Here is a 13218-nt window from a genome sequence, read left to right as displayed (position 1 = left end):
GAACACACAATTGGTGCACACAACATGGATGAATCACAAAATACCTATACATCATAAAAGAAGCCAGAATTAAAAGGATACAATCTATATGATTCCATTTATATAAAATATAGAAAATGACAACTAATATGTAGTGTCAGAGCAGACCTGTGGTTTCGGGGGCTGGGATACAGAGAGGTGCAAGGGAGGGGCTATTAAGGACATAAAGAGATGGTTGTTGATGAAGGATGTGTTCATTGTCTTGATTACCAAAATATATCAAACTACACACTATAAATATATGCAGTTCATTGTATATTAGAGCTGTTAAAAATAAATAAGCATAAAACCACAAAGAAAATAAGACTCATTGTTGGAATTCATACTAGTAGTAAACATTACTGAAAAACTTATGTAAATTAAGTACAGATACTATTGTTTTAAATATGTCAGTGGACACTTTTTAAAGCAAAGAATCTTTTTTTTTATCTTCACTGTTGAATACATCTTTGTTATGACTCCTGTTGTGATGTTGTATGTCCTTAAAGAGGATGTACACCAAATCTGCAGATAATGACAGCTCCGTTCCACTTCTTTTCAAGAGCTTTTCATGAGCAACAGTGGCATTGTGTTGGTTGTGCTTTGTCTTACAGTGGCCAAGGGCAATTGCAATAGCTGGCTACATCTACTGTTAATACACACACTGCTTAGATCCCTTGTTAAATTGTGTATTTTGATTAAATATTTGGTATCTTAACCAAATTTCAACTTAGCAACTTACATGTATTTAAATCAAGAGAGCATTACACATACTTCAAAAATGATTCATTTCCTCTTAACACAAAGCTCAAATGAATACTTGAATTGGGACTGTGTATACATGAAAGTTTCTTTTCAGTCAGCCAAAAATCAAAACTACCAAGTTTTAAAGTATGTATGTGTTTTAAATGTTTTGGGTGTTCCATTAAAGATCTGGCTTCATTTCATTGGGGTAAAAGGACGCAGTAAATGGAAACGGTAAAGTCAGCCATAAAATCCGACTCTCCAATATGTTTTCTGAGCTCATTGTGCTGAGCATGAAAATGCTAATGAGCAATTCTGCCCCTTTCTGCCTGGCTCATGGCAATGAGACTCAGGAACCATGAAGTTCTTCCTCACCTTCTCTCTGTGACTCAGATAGAGGTGACCCGGCCTCTCTTTCTTTCAGGGTCTGAACGGCATGTCTGTGGATGAGAAGCCTGACTCCCCCATGTATGTGTATGAGTCCACAGTCCACTGCACCAACATCCTCCTGGGCCTCAATGACCAGCGGAAAAAGGATATTCTCTGTGACGTGACTCTGATTGTGGAGAGGAAGGAGTTCCGGGCCCACCGGGCTGTGCTGGCTGCATGCAGTGAATACTTCTGGCAGGCGCTGGTCGGACAGACGAAAAATGACTTGGTGGTCAGCTTGCCGGAGGAGGTACAGTAGTTTGGTTTGATTGTGTGTGTTGCTAATGGAGACATATTGGCTTGTAGACAGTTGGCTGAATGAGAGCTAGAAGGTGGACCCTGTGCCACATCCCCACTCGGGCTGATGTCCAAGTCACCCACATGTTAGGTTTATGTCATAGCCAGTTTCTATTTGATGCCTTTAAAGTCTCAGAGGCACGAATCTGAACAGAGCATCTTTCTTGAAGGGAACTGAACCCCACCTGTGGCTCACAGCCACTCAGTTTCTGGTTCACTTACTCTTCAGGTTTTGAGTAGTTCACAGCCAAAGTTTGGTACAGTCCTAGATGTGGGATCTGAATCACTGGGACTGTTGCTATGATTTTTCTGTTTCAAATGATTGAAGGAGCACTTGAGTTCCCCTGAGAGTTGAAGAACGAGAGTATTCACAGCACCGTTCTTGCTTGGGGAAAAAGTAAAAAGCAAGCTGAAATTTTGACAGTTAATATAGTATGATTCTAAGAAGTGCAAACTTGCTTTTCTCACCATTGTTGAAAATACCCTACTCAGGTTTCTTAATTACTTCAGTAAATTGAGTCATTTCAGTCTATTGAGGACACTGGTAGCTGGACCTGATCTGTCCAGAGATGACATTCAATTGGATGGTTTGAGCTACAGGAATTCAAATGATGGGCTTCACAATAATGACAAACCACTAAACTGGCCACCCTTTGAACTGTGCATACAATGTCTCTTCTTCCATCATCCTCATTCCCCTTCATTTTCATGGGACCAAGGATAACACTAAGCAGCCTTAGTCTTTGTGTTCAGGGCCAGAATCACTCCCTGTGCACCAGCACAGTGCACAACACCGCGGCCACCACCACCACTGCACAGCTCCCAGGGGTGAAGCTCACGTCCATAGTCTACCCCAGAGTTGAGCAGTAATCCACTGAGCAGCTCTTCACGGCAACCCTAGGAGAAACCAAAGATCCCACCACCCTGATGTGGGGTTCTGATGAGGACCACTGGCATTAAATCCCAGGGTCATAGACCCCAATGCCTCCAAAGCCCTGATCATACAAATGAGTAAAGAGGCTATGTATAAGGCAACAGGAAGTGGTGGGGCAAGAAAGGCATCTAAATTCAACATAAAATAAAAACAAATAGCCAGACAGGTAAGACAGGGGGGTCAGAGAGGATCAGCAAATCCAGTCCCTTGTTAAGCAACATCTGCCGTGAGTCCTGCAGAATGGGAGAGTGGCCACCTGATAAAGTGAGAACTCACGAAAAGTCTCATTACTCCTCCTCACAGCACTTACAAATAGGTAACTAGAATGATCCCAAAACTAGAAGCCAAAGGACAAATCAGTTGAAGGTAATATGACTGGTGCTGGGGTAGCTTACATACCAAGTAATGTGGGAAGGCCAAGGAACGGCAGCTCTGGTGTGACTGGGTGATGGGAGCTGGATTTTCCTCATCTGCAAGAGTGGGCGAGTACCCATTATTCCGTGGGATGATGAATATGAAAGTTCTCAGCATGGTCCCTATCCCACAGTAAATATCTGTCAAAAGGAAAACCCTTTGTTCTCTAGGTGAGAAGCAAGAATGCCTTTTGAATTTATTCCTACTCTGGAATTCCCTGGCAATATTTGGAAAATGTTTATTTATCCAAAATGGTCTTAGGGGGAGGGGTTTGGGGCTTATAGTTCATTTATTACCTGTATCTCTTTGAGAGCCACCTCATTTGTATGTTTTTTTTTCACTGATTTTAAAAAAATTAGATTCTATTAAAATATATTTGTAAATGGCCCGGCCAGCGTGGCTCAGTGGTTGAGTGTCGACCTATGAACCGGGAGGTCACGGTTCAATTCCTGGTCAGGGCATATGCCTGGTTGCTGGCTTGATTCCCAGTGTGGGGCATGCAGGAGGCAGCCAATCAATGATTCTCTCCCATCATTGATGTTTCTATCTCTCTCTCCCTCTCCCTTCCTCTCTGAAATCAATTGATATATATATATATATATATATATATATATATATATATATATATATATATATTTACAGATGAAAATCATGTTTTATGTAATCAGCCTCTCTTCAGTGTCTGCTGGCCCCATTTTGAGCCTCCCTGGACCATGTGCCGGAAGCCCTGCCTGCCTGGTTACCTCTGGGAGTCTGATCTAGGCACTAAACCTCTGTGAACCCCAGTTCTTATCTGTAAAAGCCCCTAAAATTCTGATGTCTTTGAATTATTTATCATAATATGATGCCAAGTCAGTAAAGTTTAAAGGAAACCGAGATATAAATGCACACAGCTGTAACCTGAAAGTTTCTTTTTAGATCAAAGCCCTGACAGTATCTTATTTCCTTGGCATGGGGCACTCTTTAAAGTAAGAGGCACACTGTGTAGTCATCACACAAAAACCTGCTATTTGACCTTTATGATTGATTGTGTTCCAGTTAAGTGGGAATATGCGATGTGTTGATTTTCTTTCTTCCTAGCCATGTAAAATGATTGCTGTCCCTATATTGTCTGCATTTCCAAACCATGAACGCATTCTGGTTGCTCAAGTACCTGAAACCTTCATACGTAACTAGATACTTCTTTCTTCCTGTGAAACATGAATTCCTATTGTCCGTAACCCAGCTCTAAGTATCTTGCTGATGGGGCGTGGGAGCCAGCCCCAGTGGCATTTTCCTTTGTGGGTCTGTCATTGTTTCTGAAGCCTCCTTCCAGGAGCCCCGTCCCCCTGCTCAGAACACCCCCCTGTGGCCCCCAGCACTAGGCATTGTTTTCTTCTCCTTGCTGTGTACACACTGAAATGTCCTTGCAGGCTCTGTGGTCATTGTACCTCCTAGTTCAGTGAATGACTTCATAGAATTTGAATTAAGTGGTGAACAACAAGAAATCCCAAACACTACCTTGGAAAGTAGCTGCCTGGAACTAACTGGCATTTGGTTCATATGATGTAAGAAAAAGCATTTGATTAGCCCCTTGGAAATCTTTGAACCTCATCATCATTCTCTCACTGAATTCAGATCAGCTTCTGGCCCTGTCCCAGTCTTGTTCACACTTGGCCCACCTCTACACTCCCCGGACAGACAGGCCTTGTATTTCCCAGGGGCCAGCAGGACCGAGTCTGAGAGCTCCTCCTCGGACTAAGAAACTTCCAGATACAGACTGCCACCACCCCTGCTCGGTCAGTTTAGGCCAAACCCAGCTCTGCTTCTAGCTGCTGTCCAATTGTACATTTCTACCCCCAAATCCTGAGTATTGATGGGCAATGCGATTACCAGCAAATTAGAGCCACAGTGCTGGTGTAACCTCTTAACTGGAAGGGGGAGAGACAAAAATAGAGACCTCCTTCCAGAAGCCAAGAAGTAATTGAACTATCTTGCTTTCTTCCCCTAAAATGGAGTGGCAGATAGTCCTTAGAAGTTTTATGAGTTGAGTGTTGGCTCCCCGTTGAAAAACACTCAGGAATGTGTGTCAGCCAACAGTGGAAGAGAAGACATTATACTTAGTACTTTCATTAAATAATGAAACAGATAATTTAATTTATAATTAGTAAGTATATTTTGTGCTAAGAGATGAAGAGAACGTGGCTGCTGTGCCAAGCATTGCAAGGCCATTATCCCACTGCTCATTAGTATTAAAGTTGGCTCAACAAGCACCTGCTTAGCTATAGTCACTAAAACCGTTTTGGGCTGGATGCCGACCATGCTGGAAGTGCATCACAATCATGAAGTTCATTCTTACGGTGTGTCAAGTGCAGAGGGCAGGAATGGGGTGTGCTTCCTTAGAAGACATGGAGCCCACAATGGGTTTGCCATTCAACCCCATTCATATGGGGCTGCTTGGCTCCCTTCCAAAATACCAGGGGAAGAGCAGCTGTTAAGAGGTTTTTGCCAAGGTCTAATATCAAAGAGTCAAAAGATAACAAGTGCTGACGAGGATGTGGAGAAAAGGGAACCCTTGTGCACTGTTGGTGGGAATCTAAATTAATACAGCCACTGTGGAAAACAGTATGGAGGTCCTTCAAAAAAATTAAAAATAGAACTACCATGTGATCCAGCAATCCCACTTCTGGGTATAAATCCAAAGAAATAAAATCACTATCTTGAAGAGATGTCTGCACTCCTATGTGCATTGTAGCATTATTCACAATAGCCAAGACTTGGAAACAACCTAAATGTTTATTAACATAGGACTGGATAGAGAAAATGCGGCATACATACATATACACACACATACATACACACAATGGAATATTACTCATTTGTAAAAAAAAAAAAAAAAAAAAAAAAAAGGAAATCTTGCTGTTTGCAGCATCATGTGTAAACTTGGAGGACATTATGCCAAGTGAAAAAAAACCAGACATAGAAATACAAATATTGTATAATCTCATGTAGCAATGTGAGATCATGTATGTAGCATCTAAAAAGAAGTAAACTCATCTAAACAGAGAGAGTGCAATGCTTGGGTACCACAGGAGTGGGGGGTAGGGCAAAAGGGGAAATAACTTTCAGTTATAAGATGAATAAGGTCTGGAAGCCTAATGTACAGCATGCTGACTGTAGTTAATAGTGGGTTTATATACTTGAAATTTGCTAAGAGAGTAGGTCTCAATTGTTCTCACCACACACACAAAATAACTATGAGAGGTGATCGATATGTTAATTAGTTTGATTGTGGTAATCACTTCATAGTTTCTGCATATACCAAAATAACATTGTATACCTTAAATATACACAATTTTTATTTGTCAAAAATAAATATCAAAAACTAGAGGGAAAAGAGGTTATTGCCAAGGCTCCACCACCTTTCTTTGGGCTTTTTCCCATGTCCTTTCATGGGGAAGGGTTCTTGCAGAGAATAGCTACAGGGTAGGGGTAAATATGGCCCCTTCAGGTGGACCGTATGCTTTCTTAGGTATAAATGTATTTCAGACTTCTGCTCACTCACTCTCTAGCCTTGTCTTTTGCACTCGCTCTCTCTCTCTCCTTCTCTCTCTCTCTCTCTCTCTCTCTCCTTCCTTCTCTCTCTCTTTCCTTCTCTCTCTCTCTCTCTCTCTCTCTCTCTCTCTCAACATTTTAGGGCAGATCTTGTTTTTTTCCAGTGCTAAGCAAAAAGGACAGCCGACCCAAAAGGATTCTGAAGAAAAGGCATTTGTTGTTAAGCCTTAACCACAGGGTGTAATAAAGAACGTTCCTGTGGTAGCACTGCCAAGCATAGAGGAAATTATGGCATCTTCTTGTCTGAAAGTTTTCAGAGGATATGAAAGCTGTTAATGTCTCTGGGATGGCTTAGGTCCAGTCTTTTAAAGAAGTAATAAGACAGGCATGATTGTCTTTGAACAGTCTTTTCAGTATGAAATACTACTTAACGCTACAGTACAGGATGCCAACAGCATTCTGAGCCTAGGTTTAACTATGGGAGGTGAGATTTGGTGAGAAGCAATGGGTGAGGTCTTTGGCAAGTGGCATAACCAAGATAGAAAGAACAAAACACTCACCGACCCCAGCACACAGAGTCAGCCCTTTGGCCTCACCCATTCACCACCTAGACAAAACTCTTAACAGGCAAATTTTGAGATCTAAGGAGCATCACTAGTGAGTGACTCAGGAAACCAGAGTCTGGACCTTGGCACTAAATGCATGTAAGTTCCTGAGCAAGCCAGTCCACCTCTTTGGGCTTCTGTTTCCTCACTCACTTATTCATTCTTCCAGCAAATATTTATCAAGGCCCTACTATGTAACAGGCATTATTCTAGATGCTGGGTGCACCTAGTAAGCAACAGAGAGCTTACTTTCCAGTGGAGAGACAGAAAATAAATAAATATAATATGTACTTTGTTGGATGCCATCTAGGAAAATAAAACAGAGAAGGGGAACACCAGGTTATAGGTATTGCCACTTTAGACATGGTGGTCAAGAAAGGACCATTTGGGAGGTGACTTTTAAATAGAGGCCTGAAGGAGGTGAGGAAGCCAGCTGTGCTGACATCTGGAGAAAGAGTGGTCCAAGCAGAAGGGATAGCAAAGAAAAGGCCCTGAGACTGGCATGTTTGACACACAGGAGCCAAGTGAGCAAGGAAGTGGGAGGAAGCAGCTGAGAGGTAACAGGGCCAGGCTGTGAACCTGTTGAACACATTACCTTTTCTTGGAATGAGCTGGGAGGCCTTTGGAGGGTTTCACAGGAGAAGATCATTTTGACTTCTGTGTGAAAACAGATGGAAAGACAGCAAGGGCAGAAGTAGGCATGGCATGATGGCCTAGATCAGGATGATAGCAGTAGGTGGTGACCAGTGTCAGATTCTGGTGAGATTTTGGAGGTAAAGCTTATGGGATCTTCTTTTGGTTGGACATAGGATGAAAGAGAAAGAGAGGAGTTAGGATATCTTCAAGGTTTGAGGCCTGAGCTGTTGAAGAATGGAGTTGCCATTCACTAAGATTGGTGAAGACTGGGAGAAGTAGGTTTGAGGAGGGGGTTGGAATTATGAATTCTGTTTTGTACATATTAAGTTTGATATGTCTGTTAAATCTAAATAGAGATTTCTAGTACACAGGAGGATGCATGGCTGGCATCCATGAGAGAAATCTAGCCTAGAGGTAGAAGTTTTAATACCAGAGTATTGGGGATATTGAAAACCACAAGACAGGACACAATCACCAAGGGAATAAGTGTAGATGCTGGGGCGGGGGTGGGGGAGGGGGGGGAGGTTCCAGCCTTGGGCTTTCCAGTATTCCAGTATTAGGAAGTCAGGGGAGAGCCCGGCCAGTGTCGCTCAGTGGTTGAGCGTTGACCCATCAACTGGGAGGTCACGGTTCGATTCCTGGACAGGGCACATGCCCAGGTTGTGGGCTCGGTCCCCAGTAGGGGGCATGCAGGAGGCAGCTGACCCATGATTCTCTCTTATCAATGTTTCTCTCTCTCTCTCTCTCTCTCTCTCTCCCCCCCCCCGCCCCCTTCTTCTCTGAAATTAATTTAAAAAAAAAAGTCAGGGAGATAAAATGGAACCAGCAGAATAGACAAAGAGTGCTGGAAGCCAGGAAAAGTATTTCAAGGAGCGAGAGTAATCAACCATGTCAAATGATGCTGTTAGTCAATTAAGACCAAGGCTGAATATTGACTATCCAGCAATTTGGAAGCCATTTGTGATTTCATTGAGCACTTCTGGGGAAGCATGTCTAGGACAAAGACGAAATCAATTGTATTCAAGAAAGAATGGGAAGAGCAGAATTTGAAAAAGCTAATGTAAGCTACATTTTTAGGTCTGTTTGTTTGTTTTTATTGTTGACACTATTACAGATGTTCCCCATCCCCCCCCCCACTTTGCCCACCTCCGCCCAGCCCCTGTGTCCCTCCCTCCCCTGGCCTTCACTTCACTGTTGTCTGTGTCCATGGGCTATGCATATATGTCCTTTGGCTAATCTTTTCAACTTCTTTTATCCAGTCCTCCCCACTCCCCTCACATCTGAGATCTGTCTATCTGTCCCAGGTATCCATCCCTCTGGATCTATTTTGTTCGTCAGTTTATTTTGTTCATTAGATTCCACATATAAGTGAGATTATAATGGTTTTTCTCTGACTGGCTTATTTCACTTAGCTTAATAATCTCTAGGTCCATCCATGCTATTGTTAAAGGTAAGAGATCCTTTCTTTTTCACAGCTGTATAGTAGTCCATTGTGTAAATGTACCAAAACTTGTTTACCCACTCAACCACTGATGGGCACTTGGGCTGTTTCCAGATCTTGGCTATTGTAAACAACACTGCTATGAACATAGGGGTGCATATATTCTTTCTGATTGGTGTTTTGGGATTCTTGGGACATATTCTCAGAAGTAGGATCACTGGGTTAAAAGGCAGTTCCATCTTTAATTTTTTGAGGAAACTCCATACTGTTTTCCAGAATGGCTGCACCAGTCTGCATTCCCACCAGCAGTGCATGAGTGTTCCCTTTTCTCCACATCCTCACCAGCACTTGATGATTGTTATTTATTGATTCATTCTGACAGGTGTGAGGTGATATCTCATTGTGGTTTTAATTTGCATCTCTCTGATGATCTGTGACGTTGAGCATTTTTTCATATATATATTGGCCATCTGTATGTTCGCCTTTTAAGTTAAAGGGAGCAGAGTAGTTCAATAACTGGAGGAAAATGGTGTCAAAAGTGGTTTCCTTTGTTTGTTTGTTTTGTTTTAAGTATAAAGAAATTTCAGCATGTTTTCACTCTGTGGTAAAGATTACCAGTATTCACCCATATCCAATTTTCCTCAATCCTGGACTCACAGGAAGACCAAATTTGCAGTCAGGTGTGTTATGTGACTAGAACTAGCTAATGAAATATGAATAGAAATCATGTGTCAACTCTGGTATGAGGCAGTTAAAAGTAGGTATGAGTTATTTATGTTCTTTCTGTTCATTTAACTGGTATCAAAAAAAAGCCTCTAAGGTGGAGTTACTAATTTATAATTAGTACGTGTATTTTGTGCTAAGAGATGAAGAGAAAGTAGTTGATGTGCCAAACTCAGGCAGCCCAGATCCCTGAGTCACTTTTGGAGGAGAGCCATCTGACTCAAATCAGATCTGACATGAATGAGAAATAAATTTTATGTTAAGCCATTAAGATTTGGTGTTTATATGTCACCACAGCAGAGCCTAGCCCATGCTGACTAATACTTGGGTTGATGGGAAAGTTCCAAAAGAGAGAGAAAACTTGCTGATACAGGAGACAGAAAGTCAATTATTAAATGGATGCCCTTGAGAGGACAGGATCTATTGACCAGGGGACAGACTCAATCTAGCAAGGTACATCTCTATCTGAAAATGATGGACTCTGGCTGAATGAACTCTGAAGTCCTATCCCATGCTATATATAAATTTGTGAACCTATGAACTTTTCTAGATCCCTGCTGGAGGGAGAAAAGAAATTCTGCTGGACAAAAAGAGAGGAGAGAAGTTGGGTTGAGAAGGAGGGAAAGACCATGGAGACTGGTCAGGAGAGAACCACACAACTTCAGAAGAGGAGAGAACTCATGTCTCTTATCTTTGTGAATATTCCCTGACTTTTCAGAAATGGTCTTATAAGAGTTCACAGGAGATGACAGTGAAAGAACTGTAGAACCACTATTGGATGACCTAGGACCTAGGCAGATTGTAGAAGATGCAGATCATTGCTCTCTAACCATTTCAGACCGTTTTAGGATTTTGGACACAGTATTTTACATTTAATGACCTTAATTTCAATAGGAGTGCGCAGGGAGTAACAATACGGGTTACCAGCTTGGCGTGCAGGGCTGCTGTTCGGATTAATGAAATGGGATATGTTAAACTTCTTGAAAGGATGGTGCTATATAAACAGTAGTTGTTATTATTCCCATAAAAGGAAAGCACAGTCTTGTCTGATGAAATGACTCTTACCTCAGAATCCTCATTAGAAGCTATGGTGCAATTTTCCAAGTTGCATTAGTGAGACTTGGCAGCAGATTAAAAAAAAAAAAGCAAATAAATAATAAGTCAAAATATTCCAGGTAACTACTTGCTGGCAAGTAAGAAGTTTTCAAGTCCTAGAATCGTGCTAATAATTCTGAAATGCCTAAAGGCAGAACTTATTTATAGTAACACAAAGGTGACTTCCAGCCCTGAAATCTGGGCCCCAGTCTCACGCGGGGGCGCAATAAAGCAGAGCCGTGAAGAGAGGGGCTAACACTGTTGCGATTCCATCTCCGAAGGCTGCTCGGCGGTGCTGATACAGAGGGAGGGAAATCTGGTGTGAAAATAGCCACAGCAATAGCTAATTTTAAAACTGAAATGCATAAGCTGTTTCCAAACCTCTTACAGTGTTTAAATCCTGAGGCCAATAAATCCTATTTCAAGAAACTTATGTTGAAATGTTCCTATTTGGGCAAAGTAGAAGGAGTTGAATAGACAAAAACTAAGACATCTCTAAAAATTATTTTTAAGTGACCTGATTTCAAAGCCATGTTTAAGGATCTCTTTCACTATAGCTGTTTATCCCTATATAATATAAGATGACCACAGTAATCAACATTTTAAGTGGATCTGTAACAAAGCCTCTGACAGTCAATTTGTTTGCATTAAACTTTAGTTACCAGTATATCTATTCGTTCTAAACCTCTTCTCTACGTGTGAATTAAATGTCCCTTACATTTTTCCTTTCCCCTATTATGGAGTCTCCTAACTATTTCAATTAAAATTAATAATAACCTTAAAGACAAAGTTCAGAGCTGTGAAGTTCCTCACTTGATCAGTAATCATAACTATTATTTTGTCATATTTAATCATAGAACCTAGGCCTTTAACAGGATACTTAATTAAACTTTCAATTCATGATAAGAAGTTAAATAGCACTTGGGAGGGTTTTTAAAAATTATTTCCACTTCCCATCCAGATTACAAAAAAAAAAAAGGTGTGATAGACAGAATGGCTGTCAGCCAAGGGTATTGTAGGTCATGCCAACATGAGCTGGCAGCAAGCCATTGTCCAATTAGTATGGCTTCATCGTTGCAGAGTAATCACTCTTGAGTAGATGGTTGAGTCACTCGTGATGTAGTGGTACTTCACTTGAGCCAGTACTTCTTAGAATAGCTTTCTTGTTCACTGTTATTACCTGCCCTACTTTGCCAATAAAAGTGCAGGACCATTTAGGCTGAAAGCCGAACGGAAGAGAAACATCGATTATGTATCTCATTTCTCTTTGCTTCCTGAAAACTGAGATTGCAATTAAACAGTGAAAGCATGGTGTGTTTTTTAAATGAGTTACAAGAAAATACAGTTTCCACACCAAAATACTCAGAGCTGGAATCCAAGAGTCGGTTTTTATTCTGTCTTTTCTTTGGCAGCTTTAACACTTGGCACAAATTTGAGGATATCAGTAAAGTTACCTAATAATCTTAATGGATTTACATTCCATTAAAAACTTGGAATGTCACCAAACTCCTTCAGGTTTCAGCTCTATTGTTAGGGGTGTCCATGACATTTCTTGTGGATGTGCAGTTATACAAGCAGGCAGCTTTTGAAAGAGACCGTTCTTAGGGTGAGAACACCTGGAATCTTGGTTGGACAAGCTGTAAACCAGGAAATTGATTCAGGAATTTCTTAATAAAATGGATTATATCCAGACATTGGAGTGGTACATACTTGTCAGTAGAAAAGGCTGTTCTTAGAAGCACAAAGAAAGTAAAATTAAATCATTGGCACTAATCAGTTAACAACTCTATGTTTATATTTTGTGTGTTTTGGTTCTTAACCAAAGCACAAACTGGATAAAGAGTTGTTTTTACTTTCAGGAGTGGAGCAATTAAATAATGGCACTTTTGGTTTCCTAATATTTCAGAAGTGTTCCTTTTTTCTATTAACTAGATGCATATCGTTAAATTTATCACTTGGCCATAGACTCCAAAATATGTTGACAGTCTTTCTAACTGACATTGACACCACCTCCAGACTAACCGGTGATTCAATGAGCTTTGCTGTTGAGATGGACTTCTGTGTGCGGCCTGGCAAAGAGGCCGTGTGTGAAAAAGTTAATGCATTCAGCGCCCTGGGTGGGATGGAGCCAGGCCTCCAACGTGAGCACATTTTTTGACTGACTGGCAGCAAAGAGGAATACTGGCAGCTGTTTCCAAGCAAGCCGAAAGTTGGCCTGAGGGTGAGGGTAAAAAAATGCTGGGATTTAGCCAACAAAAGATTCCTGCGTTTAGAAGAAAATCAAAGGAAGGATACAGAAGGCCACATTTACAGGCCTTCAGCTTGTTGAATTAACAACTCTTTCATTT

General features: G+C 41.3%; 1 protein-coding gene across 7 annotated transcripts in view; it reads left to right on the top strand.

Annotated features, from left to right (window-relative positions):
* BACH2 (BTB domain and CNC homolog 2) overlaps positions 1–13218 on the top strand; it is a 320912-nt gene that overhangs the window by 252848 nt on the left and 54846 nt on the right. For all 7 annotated transcript variants that reach the window (XM_023756508.1, XM_023756512.1, XM_023756509.1 and 4 more), the window contains one exon: positions 1187–1441. In XM_023756508.1, the coding sequence (XP_023612276.1) occupies positions 1187–1441 (255 nt within the window). The remainder of the gene's footprint in view (positions 1–1186; positions 1442–13218) is intronic.

Source organism: Myotis lucifugus, unplaced genomic scaffold, assembly GCF_000147115.1.
Source record: "Myotis lucifugus unplaced genomic scaffold, Myoluc2.0 scaffold_96, whole genome shotgun sequence".
Taxonomy (NCBI): Eukaryota; Metazoa; Chordata; class Mammalia; order Chiroptera; family Vespertilionidae; genus Myotis; species Myotis lucifugus.
Note: the sequence above shows the minus strand (reverse complement) of the source record. Positions and strands in the feature narration are given on the sequence as shown.